Source organism: Scylla paramamosain, chromosome 17 (assembly GCF_035594125.1).
Source record: "Scylla paramamosain isolate STU-SP2022 chromosome 17, ASM3559412v1, whole genome shotgun sequence".
In the NCBI taxonomy this organism is placed as follows: domain Eukaryota; kingdom Metazoa; phylum Arthropoda; class Malacostraca; order Decapoda; family Portunidae; genus Scylla; species Scylla paramamosain.
In genome coordinates, this window is record NC_087167.1 from 9,401,502 (window position 1) to 9,427,158 (window position 25,657).

Here is a 25,657-nt window from a genome sequence, read left to right on the forward strand (position 1 = left end):
AGTGTAGTAGAAGGGCATTATGAAAGATGAAAATGATCCTGGGGCATAACTTGGCTTTGTAACTGACAAATAAATGTCTTCTGAATAGTTGGCATTACATCTCTCTCTCTCTCTCTCTCTCTCTCTCTCTCTCTCTCTCTCTCTCTCTCTCTCTCTCTCTCTCTCTCTCTCACACACACACACACACACACACACACATACAGTCTATGGGTAGTGTGTATGTTCATAATTAACAATACAATTTACTTACAAACATGAACATTCAATATTCAGATATTTTATAGCATGAATTTGAAAGGCAGATTCAGTTCTAGAAATAATTCGGTGATTATACAACACAATTTCAAGAAATGTACATGGTGGCTGCTAAACCAGAGAATAACTGCTACAGAATTGAATAAAAAATGGCATGAAACCATTAACTACTGATCTCATTTACAGAAGAAAATAAATGAATAAAAAAACTTCATTCTCCTTGGTGTAACTTAACTTTTCCTAACTCATCTACACTCCTTATGTTGAGTCCATTAATCTCCCTCTCTCATGTTGTGTTATGATCCATATCACTTAACAAAACCCAAGTTGTGTTAATGCTTGGCCTCACCTTCACCTCCTCTTTGGTGTGCTCGATGAATGTCCTCCTTGAAGACAGTTCACCACCGTCGATCTTGAACTTTCTTGGGTTCTTCTCAACAATACGTGGACACTCAGAGTTAAGGAGCACAAGAAAGATGGTATAGAGTAGCACAGCCGCAGTAACATACATGGACAACTCTGCCTCCAGGACCTGGCACACCAATGGGGGGCTTGGGGGTGGCCACCCAGGGTCTTCGGCCGTGGGTGGAGGTGGGGGATTACGGCACGGGGCCAACGGGGGGAGGAGGTCCAAGGAGACAAAAAGGTCCGACATGTGGATGGAATATGACTACAAAGCCCTACAGCATTCCCCAGCCTCCACACAACTGTTACTGATCTTACCCACACCTGCCCCACACCCACTGCCAACTCAGCGGATGACTGGGGATGGAAGGGTAACTTGCACAAGCCGGGATGGAGATAGGCAGTGGTAATATCACCATGTTGCCATCATTGCTAGTGCCACCACCCTGACAACATCTTGAGTGGTGGTGGTCAAAGGCCCCAGGAAAACTTGGGAGGGACACCATAAGAGTCTCTGGGGAGATGGGTGGGGAACATACAGGGAAGCAACAGTAGGCATGAATACTGCAAAACCTTTACAATATGAGGTACATGACAGGCTATGAAGCTTTAGCGGGTGGGGCTGGCTGGCTGGAGGTCAGGCTGCTTAATGCATCACTACTTATCATGTCCAATTCACATGACAGTCACCACTTGACTTAATGGTCTCCCTTAGGCCAATTTTCTTTGTGGTGGGTAAATGTAATCATCAGTTTACAATTTGTCACCTGTGTTTGTACTGCATGACAGAGAAAATCTGTGTGACACCAACCACAGCACACAGACCCACTAACTGACCACCTCAACACTTACACCAGTTCAGTCATCAGAAAATACATTATTACACTTCTTTGTTTTCTAGTATATCAAAGAATGATTATGAATTTCAAAAGCAATTATGTTATCACACACCAAATTAATTTTCTGCAAAGGAATCATACTGAAGATTATGAAGATAATGGTCATGGTGTTGTGCTTGTGGGTGTGCAATGCTGAGTACCCGTTGCACATTACATCTTGACATTAAACGCAAGCAGCTTTCTAGGAAAAAAATCACTTACAACTCCTTAATACAAATATTAATTTTATTTCCCTCTCGATGGAAGGCCTACCATTGTTAACTTGGCCACACAGCCGTGAGGAAGCCAAGGGCGTCATGCTACCTGGCACTCACGGCCATTATCTCTCTTGTCAACCGGAACACTCTAGTCCCTATCAGGCGTATGTCACTCCGTACTCTCCCTATCAGCATGCTTTTCTTATCTCCTTCCTACACACACACACACACACACACACACACAGCACAACGATTGTCTGCCTAACATACCCGCACTTGGTGAACTTTACTCTGAGCCAGTAATTGAGCTTCGCAACCTCGTGGCCGGGAGCAGCAGTTACTCCCGAAGGTTCAGGAATGCTGAACAGCTTCATGCACGCCAAGAATATGCTGATAAAACGCGAAGTACGAGTATATGTGCACACTACATTAAGTTTCCACGAAGTATGGGAACTGCGCAAACGAAGGAAAGTGAAGTATACATTACCCACGGGGTTGCTGGGGCCATGCACATAACTTCCCCGCACCATGGCACAAAATTTGTTTGATAAATAATTAAATGAGTCCTTGAATAGGATTATGAAAGATAAAAACAAATACGAGGCAGAATTGCCCGAATACTTCGGCCGTGATATCTCGTCCGTGATGACTTGTACTTGTTAACACAACAAGATGAGCAAAGAAAGTGAAACTACACAAGTGCGCACTCGAGCTCCGTCGTGTGCACACAGTAATGTGGCAACGGCAGATTCGCACACTTCAAACTTTATTGAGCGATACTGTAGCGTCTACGGCAATGGCACCAGAAGTGATCATAAATAGTCACAAAACTGAAGTCCACGCACACTGGAGAGAGAGAGAGAGAGAGAGAGAGAGAGAGAGAGAGAGAGAGAGAGAGAGAGAGAGGAACGCCATCAGACGGCATCCAAGTATGAGTGAGTGGCTTGCGTCTCTGAGGGGCGGCGGGGGGCACCCTGTCACCCTGCAGCTGCAGCGGCGGGGCCAGCGATGGGCACGAGGTCAGGCGCCCAATACCCTCCAGGGTAATGAATTCTGCACCTTAGCGCCCCACCTGGTAGTCGCTCCCCGCATTGTTGTCATGCAGGGAAACATGACTCCGGCAACAACACCCTCGCCACCGCGTCAGCACAACGATTGAACTTTACAGCAGAGCAATCCTCTTAATTATCCAAACACGGCCGGCGACTCCCTGGCGCCAGCGGTCATCCTCTATTTTTCTTACGCTGCAAAGATCGCTAATCACATTCTCAACCCTTCACCTCCAGCTACCATAAAGGACCACGGATGAGTGAAAACCGTGGCCACCAGGACCTGACCAGCATTAATTAGGAGTATCCATAAACCACTGAGCCCGCCCAGTCGTGTCGAGTGGGAAGTACTAGCAGGGAGGTGGAGGGTCGAGTTCTGCTGGTGGCGGGCGTAGGATAGACATCACGTCACCTCGAGCACCAACTCAAGTAGGAGTCTCTGCGTTACACCTCCTCCTCCCCCTCACACTAACTGCCCAGGTTTCTCAAGGATCGAGGGGGATTTTACTTACTCATGATTATTTTTAAGCCCTGAAGTAAGAAACGCGACACGCCAAACGCGCTCGTGTGTGTGTTAAATAGATTTTACTGGAAACATGCAAATTATTTGTTAAAATAATAAATAAAGTAGAAGTCTTCAAGTAATAATGATTATTTTAAGATCTCACCTTCCCCTCCTCTCTCTCTCTCTCTCTCTCTCTCTCTCTCTCTCTCCAATCCAATATGATTATAATAATTTTAGAGAGAGAGAGAGAGAGAGAGAGAGAGAGAGAGAGAGAGAGAGAGAGAGAGAGAGAGAGAGAGAGAGAGAGAGAGAGAGAGAGAGAGAGAGAGAGAGAGAGAGAGACTACCTGACGTGTATATATATATATATATATATATATATATATATATATATATATATATATATATATATATATATATATATATATATATATATATATATATATATATATAATTTAATCGGTGACACTTATCAGTTCTTAAAATTGACAGCTATACCACAAGTTGTGTGTGTGTGTGTGTGTGTGTGTGTGTGTGTGTGTGTGGCCAGTGATTACTCAGAGGAGGCGGGGCAGTCCTGTCCATAAAAGGCTATACTTTACTACTTAACACAACGCTTAGAATAACATCATTAGACTGGCACCAACCTTTTAAACCATTTAGCACTGCATGGCTCAGATTTTATTCTCTCCACCACCATCACCACCACCACTAGCATTAACACCATTTCCACAGTCAAGAACAGACCGCCAGCGCCACCACCCGTTATCACCTCCATCTACCACTATTACCATCATCATAGCCTCATTACCACCACTTCTACTGACACCACATCAAACACCATACTCCCTTCCCACTACTTACACATTCATCACACACCAACTCCACCTAGCCTGCGTAGATCACCACCGTTATTATCTATGGCGTCTGAGTCACTGCGCCTTCATCATAAATAAATACACAAATGAATATATAATTTTTTCATTGTGTATCCGCCAAGGCCACATATCACATAAATAAATATAAAAAACTAAAGTATATTCATCACCATTACAGCTTTTTATTTCACGCTCCGACTATCAACAAGAGTTTTGCATTTTTAAGATTCACATTTATTATTACTATGTTGTCTACATGTGCAGGACAGGCTCATTGCATTAAACTTTCCATCCCCAGTGTTGCGTTTCCTAATCATTATCGCTGGCAGGAAAACACACACACACACACACACACACACACACACACACACACACACACACACACGAAAGAAAGAAAGAAAGAAAGAAAATGAATAAATTAATGAGAGAGAGAGAGAGAGAGAGAGAGAGAGAGAGAGAGAGAGAGAGAGAGAGAGAGAGAGAGAGAGAGCTCAGACGATTAAAAGTAAACATATACTCACTGAGTTAAATCAACACCATCTAACTAGTGAGACGCGCAATCTTCATTCCAAAGCCTTGACAAACGTGAAACACACACACACACACACACACACACACACACACACACACACACACACACACAACTATCCACATCTAAATACTTGGAAAACACACACACACACACAATTATCATTCCAGCTTCTAACACAACCATCAATTCAAACTACAAGTGCCACCCAACACATATGACAAATAGAACTGTTTTGTGAGTACTAATGGCCAAAACAGGCTTCAGAAATGCTGGCTGCTATAACTTATATCCTGCAAGTCACGTGGGAGAACTCGAGGAAACACACACGGTCATTCTCACAACAAGATTGCTTCATCATCTTAGTAATTCAGAGCAAACCCACAATCTCAGTTTACACAGTTCAGCTCGGGACTCGCCGCGACCACCGCTATCACCGCCGCCACTCATCCTAGTAATCCCCATCGGACGTCTAAGGAGCAAATGAACGCCTCCCCCGTGACTCCATCGCCACCTCGGGACATGGGAAAGCAAACAAAAGTGGGCAGGAACATCGGGGCTTGGCAACACGACCCGGGAAATCTGCGCACTGGTAAATAGTTCTGGGAAATTGTGGACACTAGGATTCGAATGACGGTAAAAAGAATAGAGGAAAGAATTACGTGAGAAAAAAATGGTGTAAAAAAAAATTGGATGTTCTCGGAAAATAAACATGGTACATTTTTTTTTGCGTTTGTTTGAAAAAATTAAATACATAAATAAAACTTACGTAAAAAGGGACAAAGGGAAGAATTACGAGAGAGAGAAAAAAAAAGCAGCAAAAAAATGAATGTTCTCGGAAAAAAAAACACGGTAAAATTTTTCATTTGCGTATTTGTTTGAAAATATAAATAAATAAATACATAAATAAAACTTACTACGTCTTTTCACTAACATTTTTCCCTGACATCTTCCAGTACCATTTTCTCTAAGGGTACCATAATAATATTCGGAAAGACGCAACTTGCCATAGTAACGACGCTATACTTCAAAATCACTACACAATTACGGCATTTTGGTACCTATTTTCCATACACCCACCACCACCACCACCATCACGTGACCCTCCACCAGCACGTATTAAACAACAGCAACTGAGGCACACCAGAACACAGAGCAGAGGGTAACAACCACTCCAACACAGCGCTGATATCGAGCTCTTCCCTGCAAATACCACCACCACCACCACCACCACCACTAAGGGGCTTGTTCAAGTTACATGATGCTTTGTTTTGCCAGCTGGAAGGGTAGGGGAGGAGGGGAGGGGGAAGGAGAGAGGAAGGGGCCAAGATGGAAAGGGAGGGGGGAAGAGGAGAGAGGGATGGAAAATGAAGCGCACACACACACATAGCAACTGATATCTATTGTTTAAAGCATCATTATTATTATTATTATTACTGTTACTACTACTACTACTACTACTACTACTACTACTACTACAATAAGGTTTAATATTGATATATAACGGCTGCTACAGAAGTCAAGATGCTAGTAGTAGTAGTAGTAGTAGCAGTAGTAGTAGTAGTAGTAGTAGTAGTAGTAGTAGTAGTAGTACTAGTAGTAGCAGTAGTAGTAATGCCGATTGTGACGTAACAACCACTCTCACCACTAACATCATCACGAGAGCCTCTAATTATTGAAGAATGTGCAACAGAGTGACGGGCCTGGAGAGACTGCACGGCTGGGGGATGCGTAGTAATAACATACGTACTGCTTGTGCAAGGCGTGTGTGCTTGTAACGAACGCTAATGGCCCTGTGCTGGCTGTCCCTCGGTGGGTGGGCGGGCGGGGGAATGTTTGGCTGAGTTGAGGCAAGAAGTCGAGGAGGACAAGAAGGAACAGGGATATAAATGGAATGTGATTTAATGTAAGAAATTTAAAGAGAAAGAAGAAAAAATAATAATATAAAAAAAGAAACAAACATCAGAAGAGGAGAAGAAAAAGAAAACGCAAAGGAAATCATTTTAAAACCTATTAAGAGGAAAAATAAGAGAGAGAGAAAAAAACGCGAACCTACTACAAGTGCGCTTCTCTGTCGGAAATGGACAAAAAAAAAAAAAAAAAAAGGTAAGAAAAAAGTCTTGCCACATCAGACCCTCATGAAGGGGAGGGGAAGAAGGTGAAGGGGACGGGGAAAGGGGAAGGGGAGGGGAAGAGAAGAGGAGGGAAGAGAACGGGATAAGAAGAAAGGAATAGGAGACAAAAAAAAAGGAAGGGAAAAGAAGTGAAGAAGGGAGGGAGGGAGGGAGGGGGGAGGAAGAGGAGGGGAGGGGAGGGGAGGGAGGGGAGGGGAGGGGAGGGGAGGGGAGGGAAGGGAAGGGAAGGGAAGGGAAGGGAAGGGAAGGGAAGGGAAGAGAATGAGAGGGGAAGAAAGGAATGGGAGACAGAGGAAGAGGAAGAGAAGGAAAGGTGAAGAAGGAAAAAAGAAGTGGGAGGAGAGAGAGAGAGAGAGAGAGAGAGAGAGAGAGAGAGAGAGAGAGAGAGAGAGAGAGAGAGAGAGAGAGAGAGAGAGAGAGAGAGAGGGGTAAAGACTAGCAGACACAACACCCCCCTTTCCTACACACTGCAATGGCGTCCCAGCATCTAACAACAGCTATCGCACAAGGAATGTTCTTATTCACTTTATGACAGGCGTGTCTCTCCCAACCTTCGCCCTCCCCCGCCCGTCACCCCTCGCCCCTTCAGGAACACAACACACCCGCCCACTCACGCCCACTTCACTACCCTCCCGGATTATGAAAATAAAGTCGTCTCTACAGTCTCTCTGCACGTCTTCTGATTTTACGCGCAAGTAGTGTAAAAGACCGTATTTCCCATCATAATACGAAACGAACAGTGATAAGTGAACCAGGCTGATAATGCGAGGAAACAGGAACTTTTTTTCATTTTTTTCGTTTCCTGCGCTACTAGTGTGTCGACGGATGAACGGTGCAGAGGACGCCGCCGCCAGCACGTGATGCTGTTAAGCCGCGCGTACGTGGTGTTATTCCAATGTTCAGGGAAGTACGTTTTTAAGCTGCTTTATAATGCTCCTAACACACACACACACACACACACACACACACACACACACACACACACACACACACACACACACTCTCTCTCTCTCTCTCTTTCTTTGACGCAGTGATGACTAAAAGGCCAGTGATTCATGACCGTGTAGCAACAGAAACGCAAGAGGGAGGAAATGGGAGGGTGCCAGTGTGCCGCCCTTCGTCACGCCGGCACCTGCGTCAAGAGGTCCGCCAGGTGGGCCAACAAGGGTCAGCGTCTCCTTTACCCAATACCAAGAGGATGCTAGCCTGCCACACCAGCCCCTCTCCCTTTCCTTCCCTGCCTGCCTGCCCGCCTGGCCTTCCCTCGCAGGAGCCTTGTCGTTGGCTCACTGCGCCGCCACTCACTCACTATCTCCAAACAACACCAACAATGAGCTGGTTACAACACACACACACACACACACAAACACAGTGTAGTCATTAATTAATTCTCTCTCTCTCTCTCTCTCTCTCTCTCTCTCTCTCTCTCTCTCTCTCTCTCTCTCTCTCTCATACATAAACACACACACACACACACACACACACACACACACACACACACACACACACAACACTAAGGCATACTGCACTGGTTGCACGTGAATATACGCACAATAACAATATAATAAAGCGTTGTGCGAGCAGCAAGTTTGTTTTGGTAAGTACCCATCACGATAACCTGGCCACCCGCGGGGAGACTTTCCACTAATCCTGAGGAATGGTGGCAGCCCGGCGCCGGCCTGACGCGTGCTGTCCTCTGAGGAAAATACTACGTTACTTGAAACGCTAGAAGATAATCTCTAGGGATTGGCTTAAAACGTGGAGTGCCAACAATGTTGTGGCCATCACCCAGAAGATGGACGTGCCGGGCCTCCCGCTACGCCGCAGCCGCCCGCAGGAAAACATGACAGCGGCTGAGTCTCATGTCAGGTGTGTGAGTGGGCCCGTGAATGATAGGGCTGCATGCAATAACTCTGCGCTGCTAAGTACTTGTGTATACGCATCAAAAGTAATGTTTGTTACGATGCTTTTTATGCGTGACTTACGATCGTGCTGATATTAGAAACCCTCCTTGTATTAGTAGTGATGGTGGTGGTGGTGGTGGTATAACCCGAGTGAGTAATCATGTGTGAATGACGCCATCACCTAACAGCCGATCACTGCCCCCTCCTCGCCCGCGTCAGGAACAATCAGGGTGAAGGGCGGGGGAAGGGTGAGCACCTCAAGCTAAGCGGCACGAGTGGCCAGGCCAACCCTTGTCCCTGCTGCCTCTTCTCTCCTCTCCTCCTCTCCGATTCTCTATCTTATCTCCTTCCACCTCGTGTCCTAATTTCCCCCCTCTCTCTCTCTCTCTCTCTCTCTCTCTCTCTCTCTCTCTCTCTCTCTCTCTCTCTCTCTCGACCGGTTCCTCCTCTCCTCCATCCTGTAGTTACGTGGTGAGTCCTCCTCCTCCTACTCCTCCTCCTCCTCCTCCTTTTCTCTTCTCTCACTACCTGGTCACGCCTCGAGGAAGACCTTGGGGATGACATTCAGCTACTTCCTGCTTCTCTTCCCTTTGCTACCTATTCGTAATCTTCTTCCTCCTTTTTCTCCATCTCCATCTCCTCTCTACCACCTCCTCCTCTACCTCTCTATCTCTTCTCCACCTCTACCTCTCCTCTCTCCTCCACCACCACCACTATCATCCCACCTCTCTTCCTCCTCCTCCTCCTCCTCACCTTTCCACCTTCACCACCACCTCCTCCTCCTCCTCCTCCTCTTCGTCTCTGGTCCGGGATGACACTTGGGGCGGCCATCAGTCTCGCCGCCACCACAATCACACCTCCCACGCCATCATCACCACACCCAAGCCATTGCCTGCACCTCACTCTTCACCACCACCACCACCACGCAGGGCCACGTCGCCACCACCACCACCACCAACACAGATTAGAAAAAAATGTTTAATGCTAGATAAATGCCTAACAAACTATTCCTACTACTACTACTATCACCACCGCCACCTCCAACAACAATAACGATAACAATAACAGCCATAACAAAACTTTAACCACATCGGCAATGAACAACTTTCACTGGTGTCACATTCCTGCGTCTCTACAGCCTTCACCACAGCGCATGCTACTTGGTTACACTTGAGGGAAGCCAAGGCTGATCGCCCTACTTCGGCGAGGGCGACCACCTATCACCGGCCATCACTCCTACACCCATATTCAAGAAACTCGTTGCTCTCTCACCCCGACAATTTTCAAAGGCCGTAACGATAATTAGCAGGGTTTTCAAGAGTGTTTCGCCTGTTAATAATGTAGAAATCTTGTCCCTAGAACCATAAAAAACGCCTTTATATGCCCGTCATTTCAAGTAGAGCCTTTAGAGTCAAGATGCGGCACAGAGAACCATATTTAAAACAGTTCTGCACTGCACCCCGACTACTTTCAAAAGGCTCTATTTGAAATTACATGCTTTTTATTGTATTTTTTCATGGTTGTGATGACATATTAACAAGATTTCTACATTATCAACAGGAGAAACACTCTTGAGAATCAGGCTAATCATCTCAGTGGCCTTAGAAAATAGTCGTGGGTGAGAGAGCGAAGCGTTTCACAATACGGCCAGAATTAGGCTTGAAGCAGCAACACAGTCCTCACACGAGCCCCGAATGACGTAAGCAGCCTGATATGCATGACGAATGTAAACTTGTAAACACCAGTCACGGGAAAATAATGACGTGGAGTATATGCAGCGTGGTTTAAGCGGTAATTGTCAGCCGGTGTTTGTTATTTAAGCTTGGAATATCCTCTCTGCTCATGTCAACGTTTTATATTCATGTCAACGTTTTATATACAAGTCGGGAATACTAAACATGCATTACGATATATAATTTTGAAACATACTCTGCCCACATTGACGTTATATAAGCCGGAAATACGTTCACGTTAATAAGGCAACCGTGTGGGGATTGTTATAGCACACTCTTCACTTACGCTACCATCGATTCATTACGAAAGTCGAGGATACAAAAACCGCCACCGTAAGAGTCCTTGTGTTATGACGTAGTGTTACCAGTCCAAACATTTCCCCTTAACCCACGTCAACCACATCAATCACAGTTTAATGACGACACGCCAGATTAAACACGTGGTAAGTGCATTCCACCGCCTCTTCAATACTGCTGCTTTAAATGCGCGGTAGTTTATCAGTCCGGACTTTTCTTTCTTCTTTTTTGTTCACTCAACTTAATTCACATTCACATACTACCTACTGCACTGTCGGCATTTCCGATGAGATCAAGTAAGTCCTTTAAACGCATTCCGCTGCCTTCACTTTTCCGCAGCCTTGACAAGGGAAACTTTGAACACTCCGCTGGCGAGGAAACAATGCCAACCTTTCTCTGATCTCACTTCATTCACATTTCTTTCCATTGAGGCAACATTCCAGATACCTACGAAACAAATTCATTCATTATCCACTTGATTCCCATTCCAATGATATTCCAGATAAGATGGGACTCGTATAAGAGGTAAAATTACTCTTTATTAAGTTTCCATTCCAGTGACGACTTTCCAGATGAGATCAAACATTCCACTGTCTCTGCACAACACTGCACTACCACCGCGTGACCGAGGGAAGGATTAGCACGCCCGTGACAAGGAAACGACTGAGGCACGCAGGGCAGGAACACGAGGGGCTGGCGCGGCGGTGTGGCGGTGCAGGCAGCGAGGGGCGCGCTCACCCATTCTTCCAGACTTCGCCGCCTGCCTGGACCCGAGGAAACTGACTGACTGACTGACTGGCCGACTACACACACACAAACACACACACACACGTACAGACGGTGACTCATGTGCACTTTCCGGATAGCGTGGAGGCACTGAAGAGGAACACGATCTCTCTCTCTCTCTCTCTCTCTCTCTCTCTCTCTCTCTCTCTGTCTAACTATTTTTTCCTCTTCCGCCTCCTGGTATCTTCCGTCACAAACCACATTTCTTACGCTCCTCCTCCAGGCGAGACAGCAACAAGGGAGAAAGCAAGCGACACTTCATTACTAATCCGTCAACCCATAATTCAGTTGCGAGACAATGAATCACAAGAGCAGGGACACTAGACACTACCCAGCTGCAACAAATGACTGATCTTGCGGCGACGTAATCAATCAATCAGTCAATCAATCAGTCAGTCAACAGGTAAGAGAGCGTGAAGACAGGAACAATCACAGGAACAATAGCGACAGGTGAGCATCGAAAGAAAAAAATAAATAAATAAAAATCACACACATGAAAAAGAAACAAAAGCAATCAACAGTAACAGGTAAAGATAAGATGACAAATTAATTACGTAACAAAGAAGAGACAAACAAAACTGGATAACGACAACACTTAACCACCGACTGCCTCTTTAGATTGGCTAACCACACACACACACACACACACACACACACACACAGCCTCCTCCATCTCTTCACACCTGACTCCTCATGATTTCCGTTCTACTAAGTGGCTTTAGATCTCTCTGGGCGGTGATTTGCGATCGTTGGGGAGGAAGTGATGAGGCTGGCGGGGACTGACGATCTTTTAGGCATGGCAATTGATGTCGTTGGCTTGTTAGGGATCCGACAGGTGGTCTGCGTCGTTTACAGGTGAAGTTATAATCAAGAAATTCCTTTGGTCACCTTGCTTGGGCGGACTGTTATGAGTGAGAGAGAGAGAGAGAGAGAGAGAGAGAGAGAGAGAGAGAGAGAGAGAGAGAGAGAGAGAGAGAGAGAGAGAGAGAGAGAGAGTTAACAGGAAGTAGTGTGAAAGGAAGCATTGAAAAGACAAGCTCTCTCTCTCTCTCTCTCTCTCTCTCTCTCTCTCTCTCTCTCTCTCTCTCTCTCTCTCTCTAGATAGAATTCAGCGTTATCTGTGTTATCAGTTATAAAGAGACGGTGATAAGCGACACACACACACACACACACACACACACACACACACACACACACACACACACACACACACACACATACACACACACATACACACACACACACGCACACACACACACACACACACAGAGAGAGAGAGATGAGGGCCACACCTGGAGACGGAGAGAGAGGAGTGGGAGAGGAGAGGGAAAGGAGGGAAAGGAGAGGGAAAAGAGTAGATGGGAAGGAGGCACTTAGGGTGAAGGAGAGGAGAGGAAAGGAGGGCAGGTAAGTACTGTACTACGAAAACACACAAACACACACACTCTATCTCTCCAACCACACCGAAGCTACCACCACCACATCGCCGCCACCACCACCACCACCACCTCCTCAAGCAGCACGGAGAACGCCTGCACTCCGCTGCCACACACGTGAAGGTATCGGATGTAAGCTTGCAAATATCTGCTCCAACAACCTCCTCCTTCACAATGGCGGTAAGGGGACGCCTCAATGAGGACGCGCCCACAAGAAATCCATCCATTAAGATCAAGTATGGTAGATTACGTAAAAGTTATTAATCTTTTCGCTCTTATTTACAGGATAGGGAAAAAGAGATAATGTTCATCGAGCCGCCTTTTTGAGTTTAGTGAATTTAGTTCATCGATACTTACAATACCATGAAACTACTTTTTTTTTCTTTTTAATAGAGGATTTTACAAAACACAACACATAACTTAGACTTTAAGACAATTCTGAAGTATCATTTGCGTTTTCATCCGAGTCTTAAATTTAGATGAAGTCAGTTCGTTAATTTCACTTCAGATTCATGGTGTACAGATCTCAATTTGAAAAAGCGTCGTAGTTCTTGTCGAGAAATAGATAATGAATGTCTCGAAATTAATCATCCGCGAGACTAGACAAACCTATCAACATCAACATCTAATCTTAACCAATATGAGCTTAATTGAAAAGGCTACGATAACGGATTCACTGAGTTTAGGGGGTGCCAGCATAGTATCCTAACAGACACAAAAAGATGTCTGCATTTCGAATGAGGATGTGGCTGTAGAAATTTTTAGTACTCAGAGATAGTGCGACTTTCTCAAGACGGCCTCTGTCATTTGGTAAGGTTCCACGTAGCGCTCTGTGGTGCGGCGCGGCGGCTTCCTGTCCCATTGTGGTTGCTGTATAGGGTGGTTCTGTCTGACTCAACGATTCATAGACATAATGAGTGGACTGTATTATGATGATTGTTTTGTGTTTGATATCCTGTCAAGAGTGAGTCATATAGGTGTGTGTGTGCGTGTGTGTGTGTGTGTGTGTGTTAGTGAGAGTAAGTAATAACTATTTTGTTTACACGTGGTCATATAAAATTTCGTTCATATAACAGAAAGTGGCTCCTGGGAACAACTTTCATATTGCTTTCCTCTTCTCCTCCCCCACGTAAGCTAGGCATGTCTGGTCTCGTGGGGCAGGGTGGCTGTGTCGTTACGGAGCCAAAAACAGAAAAATGGATAAAAAGGTGATCTTAGTCTCAGCCTCACCTTTCCTCACCACCCATCATTCATTGCTACAAAAGGATATCTATGGTCTCCTCCAGGTCCTCGAGGTCCCACTCAATGGATCGGAGGGCGTTGCGCAGCTCAGTGTTGGTCCAGTCGAGCTCCTCCCTGCTGGTGGCCACCACCACTACCCCGCCCTCCTCCTGCTGCTGCAGCTCCCCCCACCGCTGGTACAGCCCGCGGGTCTTGTTCAGCGCCTTGCACACCTCACTGCGGGCACACCAACACGAGGCATTAGCGCCACAAACACATCACAGAATATCAAATACAAGCAATAATGTAAGCAATAATGAAGATAGACAGTCAGCGTCGCAAGCACAACAAAACTATGCATATGATCTTAACACTAATATCAATAAACCTTATAATGTAAATAATAATCATGATACGGCTGTCAGTCACACACACAGCAGCATGTCACACGTATCACAACAAAGACGATAATAATACAATTAATAGTAATGTAAATAATAATCATGCTGCGCCACATTATCCTGTTGTGGCGGCGAAAACCAATCAGTAAATCAAGCAATCATAATAATAACAGTAACCACCACCACCACCACCACCGTGACCCCTGCGCACCATGCACAACCCAGCGGCGCCCCTCACCTCCACCACCCAGCGAGGCCCCACGAGACAGGGCGCGGTGAGCCAGAGGGAGGCAGTGCGCTGAATAAAGACGCCTAACGTGTGCATAAATAAACACCTGCCAGCGAACTGTTGAATTATTTACCTAAAGACACAAACACAAGACTGCAAGCAAATCATCTGGTAATTATGATCGTGTGTGTGTGTGTGTGTGTGTGTGTGTGTGTGTGTGTGTGTGTGTGTGTGTGTGTGTGTGTGTGTGTGTGTCGGTGAGGGGGGGGGTGTAAAAACAATCTCTCTCTCTCTCTCTCTCTCTCTCTCTCTCTCTCTCTCTCTCTCTCTCTCTCTCTCTCTCTCTCTCTCTCTCTCTCTCCTGACATATACAAGCACAGTCGTTCGTCAACACTTTCACCTCAGCGGTCTGATCCCCAAATGGTGTTACTTGGCAGTGTCACTCCGGCCGTGGCATTATCTTCACCCGCTTCAATACAGGAGTGGGGAGAGAGGGAGACAGAGTGGGGGAGAGAGGAGTGGGGGTTCGCTCAACACTGCCTGTTCCTATCTGACTCTAATAAGCCTCAATTCCATTACTCAAAAACTGCCCCAGCCTGTCTCAGCCCCGCCTTGACCCACTCCCCAGCCCCGTGTCTCTATGCAGGGCCGCGGACTCCAGCAGGGGCGCCGCGCTTAAATCTATCTCCGTCATCGCTAAGTCGGGCTCGTTTCGCAACAGTATATGGCTTATGAGAGCACACACACACACACACACACACACACACACACACACACACACACACAAAGACAGAGATTGATAGATGAGCACACACACACACACACACACACACACACACACACACACACACAACAGGTAGTTCAGAGGAGTCTGTCTGACGTCTACTCCGTTTAATGTCTCTTCTCCTTTATACTTCAATTTTAACTCATTGGAGAAAATAGTGGAAACTCAGTACGTGTATGATTGCCCGTGTGTGTGTGTGTGTGTGTGTGTGTGTGTGTTAGAGGAAGGGAGCGTTGCGGTGCTTGGTGTGTGATGTGCTGAGTGGCGGCGTGTGTGCCCAGCAGGCCGTGGTGGTGGTGGCGCCGCCGCCCGTGGTTTCGCTGGCAGGCGGGCGGCGAACAGGCTGGTTGGTAAGGACGTGACGCCGCGGCCACTGTTCTGCGGGTGCCGATGAACCCTTGGCCAGCTCCTGGGGAACGTGTCTCCTGATGACGACAGTCCCATAGGAAGGGAACCAGTGATGCGTTGCGGAGGTGAGAGTGAGACGATATTATTCAGCGCAGGACTTGGGCGGGACTACTGTGGATTATCAAATAGAGGCAAGGTGATGGGCCTTGTTCTGGCGGGCACGAGGGGGGGAAGGGGGAGGGAGATGGGGCACGGCTACATTCTTGTGTAGGAGGAGAGTTGGGTGTGCGGGGAGCGACTGATTGAAGATCCTTGTGTCGCGGACATCCATCTGGGGACCTCTAGGTGGGCACCGACTGACGACCTGACAAATATTACTTGCCTCGCCACCACAACACACGCATCAGGAACTCTTACACCTCTCACCGGGTTTTTATATGCTGAGACAAAGAGAGTCTTGTGGAGCTAATGCCTCAAGTATCCAATTTCTCCACCTTTCAGCTCGTGAAGATATCACTTCTGAGCCCCACTCTTCCACTTCATTACACACGATCAGCTCAGCCTTCGACACAGACCTTCGCGGGGAAGCTTTACGTCTTGGTCTTTACTCGAGCAGCCCCAGCAGTAATGTTATGCATCCATGCACGGCTGCGGCAGTTCCTCATCAGCTGCCTCCCATCATATACGCAGTCAGGCTGTGCTTCTTGGAGCTTCCGCACAATAAGCTAGTCACCATGAAGCCAACACGGTCCGCCTCACTGTCTGTTATTCTCTTAATGACTCCACACCTCAGGAACAGTTACATGAACCTTCTGTACCTCCGAGCCACAACCAACACACCACACACCAAGAGTCATAATACTGTAAAGCCTTCAGTTCTGAAACAATTCTGTCGGAGCAGAATGATCGCCATGATCAAGTGAAATTTAGTCGACCTTGACTGTCACGCTACTACACAACATTTCCCCATGCATGTGCCTGCCATCCTAGGAAGCCTGCTGCCCCGCCATCATCTTGAGGCTTCGCGCTAAGAGTGGCTCAGCATGAAGCCGAAACTATCCGCCTCACTGTCCATCATTCCGTCAATACCTCCACGTCTAATGACCGATTACATGACTCTTCTGTGTATCAGCAACATAGCCAACAGTGTGGGCGTCGCGTTACCTTCATGATGGGTAAGTTAACTGTCACCTACATTACGGCATGAACACCTCAGCAGAACTCTGATGACAACTTACTCCTCCCTGGAGTTCTGATTTCAAAACCAGTTATTCATGAAACGGCTCACTTTCATGATATAAATATTTTGCTTGATAATACTTAGTGCTTTCTGAGGATTTCCTGGTTATCCATATAATGGCAAAAGAACCTGAGTATGTGGCTTTCTGGCAGAGACACTGAAGGTGATGAATAGACAAAGACTCTCGTAACAGCCACAATACTGAGGTGACGTAAGGTCACAACCCTCGCTCCACATCGCCGCCATGGCCGATGAGGGTTGCTGGATGGCGCGTGCGTAGTTACTGCTAAGGGCGTCAGTGTCCTTGTGTGGATAAAAGCACTGGTTACTCCTCACGACGGTAGTGTCTGTGTTGATTGAGGCAATGAACGGGCTGACCTGGAAGAAACGCCCTCTCAAAGGACACAAGCTTGTATGATGAAGGCTGAATTGTAAATGAAGCTGCATTAGCCTGTAAGAAGCTGTGATGGAATGAAAAAGCTGGTTTGAAATGGAAAATTATTTGAGTCAGAATGCGATTTACTCGGCGGGAGTGGAAGCAGGTGAATCACAGGGTGAAAGGATATGATCAGGATGAGACAAGCGCTGCTGCGCGGGACTAAACATGGCCAGGCCGGGAGACGTGACGAGGCTCCACAAGGAAGCAGCAACAGCTAGGAGGTTCCTTCACCACGTACTTCCTGGAGGCGAAGTAGAGGAGATCAATAAAGCTGGAGTAGCGGAAGGCATTCACCTCCTTGAAGCTCTTGCGTACACTCTTGTTGCGGGCGAGGGCGGCGGCACGCGCTGGCGTGCCTCCCGGGGCGTAGCGCGAGGGCACCCTCCTCACGGCCACAGCTGCCATCACACCTGCGTCCAGCGGCTCAGTGGTCCAGGCGGCGCTGTTCTCCGGCACTTATCACACCACACTGGCGATGGCTCATTTCACATCCTGCGACACCTCACTTTGTCGATTACACGTGTGTATCCAGTCAGTCAGTGACAGGTGCTTCACTTCTTCACTTTTACTGAATTATCGTTGTTTCATTTATGTTTACTGATATTTGTCCTGCATTTATGATTTAATGTTGAAATTTATATTTATAAATACATTTACCCCGATATCCCAGCACGCTGCCCCGCCTCACGCACGACTCCCGCATTACAGTTCACTTAATCTGGAGCCCTGACGCAGCAGCAGCAGCAGCGGCTGTAGCACGCGTCCTCCCTTAAAACCGCTTCTTCACGGGTCGCCAACCATTACATCGCTCGTCCTCACTCGAAACACGTGCATGTACACAATAACACTACATCCACTACAGCATCCGCACTGCTTTACTGAGGCGGGGCAAGCAGCACTGGCTGCCTCACACGCACTGTACGCACACACACTAACACACACACACACGCACACACACACACACACTGTCCGTCACTTGGTGCATCCAGTGTCCGGGTCGGCGCGGCACCAACTCGCCAGGCACGGTCACCACTACCACAGCCCGACTCACACTGACCCACGCCCGCACCCGCACAGAGCCACCCACCTCCCGCCCACCGGCCCACCCTCCACCCACCTGCCCCTCACTCCCTGCCTCGCTGCCCGTCGGTGGAGGGGAGGGCACGCACTGCACGGTCCCTTCACCACCATCTCCCTCCTCCACCCGGCCTCCCTCCCTCCCTCCCTCCTCGTCATCCTTCCACAAGCCTGGTCTGTTTTCTGTTGCAGTGATGAGTGGAAGAGGAGGAGGAGGAGGAGGAGGAGGAGGAGGAGGAGGCAGGTTGGTTGTATCCATAGTGTTACTGGATGTATCATAAAGATGTGAGTATGAATGACGTACATTGTTGTATGACGAGTGGCGGTGGTGGTGGTGGTGGTGGAAGCTGTATGGTAATGACAAGGGGCAGTAAGTGATACAACATGTGCCGCCCCCTGACACATCCCTGCAGCCTGAAGGGTGTTCACCTGTTTCTCCCGGGGCATTGGTGTCTAAGTGTGTGTTTTAAAATGTTATGTTGTGTCTCCTTCATCCTCTACAGTCCCCTCCTTATTGTTTTAATAGTGCCTCGTCTGTCTGTTTGCTTGTCTGTGTTTATTCAGCAGCTTAGTCTCTCTCTCTCTCTCTCTCTCTCTCTCTCTCTCTCTCTCTCTCTCTCTCTCTCTCTCTCTCTCTCTCTCTCTGCAGTCTTTCCCAGTCTCCTCCTTCTTCACTCCCCTTCAACCTGCCTTCCTAGTTTTTTTTTTTTTTTCTAATCCTAACACCTGGTCGCTTATTCCTCCCCACATTTTTCTTCCCTAATCGCATACTTCTTCCTCCCTCCCTCACTCCACACCACTTACTGACTCCTTCCTTCCCTGCATCCCATCATTTGCTTGCTACCTCCCCCCCCCCTCACTGCCTCCCTCTCTATTCCCTCCGTAAGTGCATCCAGCCTGTCAGTCTTTAAATGCTTCCCCGAGGTGGACTTTAATAATCTCGACGAAGGAGTGGTGGGAGGGAAGGGAGGGGCACCCTGAAGTGAGTGCGCCCAAGACGAGCTGCTTTCCCGGCTTGTCTCGGAGCTCCTTCATTGCGAATTCTGAATTTGCCTTCTTCGTGCGTGACGCTCACTTGTTTTGCCCCCCGACAAGATCTCTCTCTCGCTCGCTCTCTCCGTGCATGCATGTATAATAATCAGTGCTGCACCTCCTTATCTTCCTCTTGTGTTGCCTAAAATAACATCATTTCACTGCCTTCCTATGTTGCTTGTTGTGGGAAATGCAGTACGCAAAATTCAAAATACGTGTATCACAGGAACACGCATATAATGATCGTAAGTTTTTTTCTCTACGCTGCTTAACCTACCATCTCCACTTCACTGCCCTCCTGCACTAGGTAACCTTGTAGCAACACCAGTACGCAAAACCCGCAACAGCCTCAAGTAAGTAGCACCGGTTCGCTCCAGCGCATTCGTGTTTTTTTTTTTTCAGCATGCAGGTGTAAGAGAACATTCTTCCGCTCCTCGATGTCGCCCGCCTGGCTTGTGTGCAGTAACGTACGTGTGTAACATAAAGCAGGGCAGGTGGCAGGCAGCGCATGAGACAGCGGCGCCGGGACTGTGCAGCGTTGACAATGGTGCTGTGGGTGGCGAGGCGTGTTTGTTGGTGTGGCCCCTTGGAGGATAAGCAAGGTCACACTAGCTTCCTACCCACCACCAGCTGCTATGCCGGGCAGGTTTTTCTCGCCCCCCTCTGGCCCTCCAATATCCCACTCCTCCCCATCACACCAACCTATCTCTGCCTAGCACTCCTCACCTCCCATCCCACCTGGCCCTAAGTATAGTCCCTCTCCCCCATGTTCTGTCTTACTCCTCTGCCACCCCCCTCTTCGCCCCTACCACCTTCCAACACACTGCCACACTGCCGCTGCTTCCCTGCTTCTCCCATTACGCTGCATCTCCTATCCCCTTCCAATACACGGCTCAAGCTTCTCCCCCACTCCTAGCATGACCTCCTGCCTCCCCCTTCTACCCCAGCTACACTGAGCCATCCTCCCCTGCCTCCTGTTACTCTATACCAAGCCCTCACTCCCCTCACGCCTCCCAACATCTTCACGCAGGTCTTTCGTTCCATATGGCCACGACTGCACATCTTACAGAACAGAAGTCATATGAAGGTAACATCAATAACGTAAGTTCCTAATTGGTTGCGGAAAACACAGTTAAGTTTACGATCATTACAGTGTACTGACATGTATCACCTGTGCTTGTCAGTGAACTAAATAAAGCACAGAATCCTGAAGCCTGAATGAACACTTGTCTCCTGCACTTTCTGCCACGTAAATTATCATTCTGGCTAGTGATAAGAAGGTGGGTTAACAGAAAACATTATATTTAGAGCGCGACTACAGGGTGACACGGCGCCAAAAGATAATAAATAAATAAAAGTTAATACGACCAAAAGTAAAGTAGACACACTCGGCTTGACTGCGTGAATGACTGATCCGATGCATCACAACAACGGGATCATTCGGCGCCACTCATACCGGGAGGAAACAAAGGGAACAGAAAGCAAGTCCAGTTTTAAGCTCCTCGTGGTGGTGATGGTGGTGGTGGTGGTGGTGGTGGTGGTAGACAGCCAGGCAAGCATACATATTCCCACCCACCCGTCGCCGCGCAAGGCATCCACAGTAACAAGAACAGGCTGCCCAAGTAGTACACACCCCCGTCATGGCGGCGTCCCCTAACTCTCCCAGCCGATCTAATAAAGTGAACTCTTGCCCCCCGCCCACACCATTCTCTTGCTCGGGGTGTATCAAGTACAACCCTCGGACGCGGAGAGGTGGAGACAGCAGTTGGATAGAGAACCCGTCTTCAGGCAAATTATATGTAGGTTCGTAAGTCTAAACCATGATTTTATCTTATTTATTTATTTTTTTTTTAGGTGTTTCATGATCTGTTATTACCGATACGCCTTAATCCGTGCCATACCAACACCAAAATCACACATAGCGCCATTCATAGACACACCAAGCTCTTCCCCTCTCTCTCTCTCTCTCTCTCTCTCTCTCTCTCTCTGGGGAATAAGACTATTGTACACTCAGCGATAACATTTCAGTCCCTCCCGTCGCCCCCGTGCAACCCGCAGCAATAACGGGGCCATGTGGCGTCTTGAGATGAGGAGCAATACAACACTACACGTAAAATAGCTGCTTAAAGTGGAAGGTACTTATAGAGGTGAGCCAATTCGCATTCCTCTGGGTCGCCTCGCAACCGTGAGAGCAATGACGCACGCCGCATCGTGTGTGCAGGTGTCCGCAGCGTCGTTCACCTGCTCGGCGGAATGGACTGCAAGTATGCGCGTGTGTTCCCATTGCACACCGTACTGTACGCAGCATAATTAGGGAACGACTCAACACCAAAACGATAATTAATATGTGGGTGGATATTTTTAGTCAGCCCCTCTCCTCACCATAACCACAATGTTTCTTGTTTTGTGGACGATCAATACACTGATATTCAAATAAAATCAATCGATTGCTTCTGTTCAGCGTGAGATGCATACTGTAATAATGTTTCACTCATTAAGAACGTTAACTTGATTATCACACACACTGTTTTTCCGCCGAACTTGTAGTGCCTTGACACAATTTGATTCCAAACGTATTTCCCGCCGTGGCTGCTCCCAACCCACCACCACCACCACCACCACTAGCTGTTCTGCCTCACTATGAAAAATGCATTACCCGCTGCATGGAGAGCAGTACACTTCAAAATTTTCAATGTTGTATACACCAGGTTTCAAAACGCATAAATCAAGGAAGGAAGCTCTTAACACGAGAGTAAGCTTACATTTGCATGAGAATAAATTTATAAATTTCACATACACACACACACACACACACACACACAATGCGTTACAGTGTGCGATCAATGAATTACTCCCATGCAGAATACGAACACACTCCGGCACTGAAAGGTTAGCATGTGGAGCAGCAGATCCGGGTCCATCACCAGGACAAAAGTCTGCGGAGCGTGTCTTGGCTTTTCCTAAAATCACAGCACATTCTGAGAAACCCTGAAAATTTTGTCTTCTGATAAAATGAAGAAGTTTAAATTACTTTATGCTGGTCGGTGAATAACTTCGGTTGTATTACGGGAAAGAGTGTTGTACATAAGTATATGAAATTGCACATCTGTGCTGAAACTACTATTTTTTACCAAAACACCCAGTAATGAGGTCCTGACCTTTCAACTTCACTCTTCCTCGTTCTGTATTCGATTTTTATTTACTTATTCATTATTGTAAAGCAATTACCGTTGCTTGTTTTCAGGTGTATGGTTAACGAGAAGTCCCCCACGTCCGTCTCTCTCTCTCTCTCTCTCTCTCTCTCTCTCTCTCTCTCTCTCTCTCTCTCTCTCTCTCTCTCTCTCTCTCTCTCTCTCTCTCTCTCTCGTTCACTGCCTACGAATGTTAGTAGCAGGCTTGCGGGTCTGATATATTGTGCGAGATATTTATCAGGCTTTCAAAATCCTGAGACACAGCGGTCCTTGAGACTTTAAATGTTCAAGGCACTCGGAAGGCACTGTGAATGTTCATGATTTACAACCAAGAACGTTCACGCCATCAATCACAGAAAAAATAAAAAAATCAATCAATCAATCAATCAACTGAGTGATGTGGAGCTGATGCGATGAGTGTTTGAATGACACACGCAACAGAGACAGCCCAGCACACAGCACAGATTTCCTGTCCCTCTCTCAATAAAGGCGGCGACGTGATCACCGAGAGGCGGAGCTTTGCTATCTATCGCCAGCTTTAAAAGTAGTTTTAATATAACTTTGAGGTATTGCTGCCAAACTGTTAGATTATTTACCACAATATATATATATATATATATATATATATATATATATATATATATATATATATATATATATATATATATATATATATATATATATATATATATATATATATATATATATATATATATAATCTTTTTATTGCACTTGTGATAAAATTGCTCACAATCGACAGTGTTTAAAAATACACAGTTCACAATCCTTGCTAACTTCGGCAGACTGGCAAAGCGTATGTTCGCGTACCAGAGGTGATGGAAAGGATTCGCTAACAAGTCACGCAACACTCACAATACTGAGCAAGCTATGGAGCTGTGAACGGGTGCCTGTGAGCCGGCGAGGAGCCAGTGGTGTTGTGCAACCTTTGATGCAACGATGTTATGACCACAGGGCTGGTCTGGCTTCCGTTCACCGGGTTTCCCGTTCACTTGGGACAGGAAAGCTGTAACCTGATTGGTTCATTTTATTAGGAAAACGCTAGGATTGGTGTATGCTCCCAGTGTTACACGATAAAGAACTACTTGAAGTTACAATATGCGCCGAATCCGTTATCCTTTATTGTTAATGCAGCGCACAGTCGATTTAAAGTGTGGCTCAAGATTCTCACAGGCTTCAGCACTGTACGTGCATCACTGTTATCTTATTCTCTAACGCCAGTACTTCTTCTCATGGTTGGCCCCAATGCAGCCTTCCCCATGTGTACTGTATTGCGTCAAGACAGTGGTTCCCAAACTTTTCTGGTCGTTACCCACTTTCCATTCATGATCCTTGTCCATCTCCCTTCCCCCACCCTTCCCCGTGACTACAGTGACTCTACACTCCTTCGCTCATTAGCTTAGTATAAAAACCACTCTAACAAATCCTGTAATTTTCTTGATTCCTTTTGTTATTTTTTTTTTGTTAAGTTCACGGCTGACAAAAATGCAACTTAAACAACAATTAAAATTAAACTAAACTTAAACCTAAATACTTATTTATTTGTTTTCCATAAATATACTATCTCTCAACCTATCTATATACCATGCTGGCAATCCCACATGGGGTGGCCAAGACAAAGCACCACACACACACACACACACACACACAGACAGATACTCTGGTGGAAAGGGACAGTATCATGGACAACCATACTAGTTTGGGAGCCTAGGAATAGCACACCTGGCCACAAACATCCACAGCAAGACCCAACACCATAGACTGGTTCACCCCTACCCCTTCATAATGAGACTGTTCCCTACCCACAACTACCCCAATCCTGAAACCACAACCAAGTACACCCACACCCCTCCTCAGAGGTTGATGGTGAGTCATTTTCATCCACTCACCACTGTTGCTTTCCATTCACCTCTATAACACAATCACTCTTGCTTGCTGCACAGCCATTCCTCTCTCATTCAGTGCTCTCTTCACATAGTTTACCCACTCCCAAGTACAGCCCTCCTCTTGACCTCTCATCGCACACACCTGACCACATTCTTCTCTTCACTAATTTCCTGTCCTTCATTCTCTCCATGTGCCCAAACCATCTTAACCAGCTTTCTCAAAACACCAGTTCTTCTAACCACTTAATTTCTTATTCTGTCTGTCCTTGTTACTCCACACAATTCCTCAAATATTCAATTTCCATAATATTTAACTGTTTCTTCTCTACTACTCCTGTGTTTCATGTTTCAGCACCACATGGCACAGTGGGCACCAATATTTCCTCATATATCCCTCTCTTGACACTCATACTCAGTGCCCTGTTTAAAGATCTTTCAATCTCCACCAAGTACTTTTTCTGCTTCTTTCACCCTGCACTTCATCTGCCTCAGCTCTTCTATCCACTATAACTTGAAACAATCCACCTCCTCCATCTCTTCTCCATTCAATCTTATATACATACTTTTATCACTATTTCTCTTGAGCATTTCATTTCTTTATTTTTACCAACATTCACTTCCAGGTTCCTCCTACAAACATGCCCAAACTCCTCTACCAGTCTTTTAAGCTTTCTCTGAGTGAGCCACTAGAGCTGTATTATCAGCAAACAGTAGCTGACTCAGATCCCATAGCCTTTCCTCTCCACTGATCAAACTCAGCCTTTGCCTAACACAAAAATTATAA

The 25,657-nt window shown here is 46.8% G+C and overlaps 1 protein-coding gene across 8 annotated transcripts in view; it reads right to left on the minus strand.

Moving 5' to 3' along the window:
- The window catches only part of LOC135108445 (syntaxin-6-like), a 41,758-nt gene that overhangs the window by 10,263 nt on the left and 5,838 nt on the right, over nucleotides 1-25,657 (minus strand). For 2 of the 8 annotated variants that reach the window (XM_064019479.1, XM_064019473.1), the window contains exons 1-4: nucleotides 18,634-18,766; nucleotides 17,908-18,278; nucleotides 14,278-14,465; nucleotides 605-699 (exon numbers count right to left, since the gene is read on the minus strand). In XM_064019479.1, coding sequence (XP_063875549.1) covers nucleotides 605-699; nucleotides 14,278-14,465; nucleotides 17,908-18,074 — 450 coding nt within the window. In that variant the 5' untranslated portion in view covers nucleotides 18,075-18,278; nucleotides 18,634-18,766. Of the gene's footprint in view, nucleotides 1-604; nucleotides 700-14,277; nucleotides 14,466-17,907; nucleotides 18,279-18,633; nucleotides 18,767-23,797; nucleotides 23,966-25,657 lie in introns of those variants that run through there. The other 6 variants (XM_064019481.1, XM_064019480.1, XM_064019474.1 and 3 more) reach the window with 5 other exon arrangements.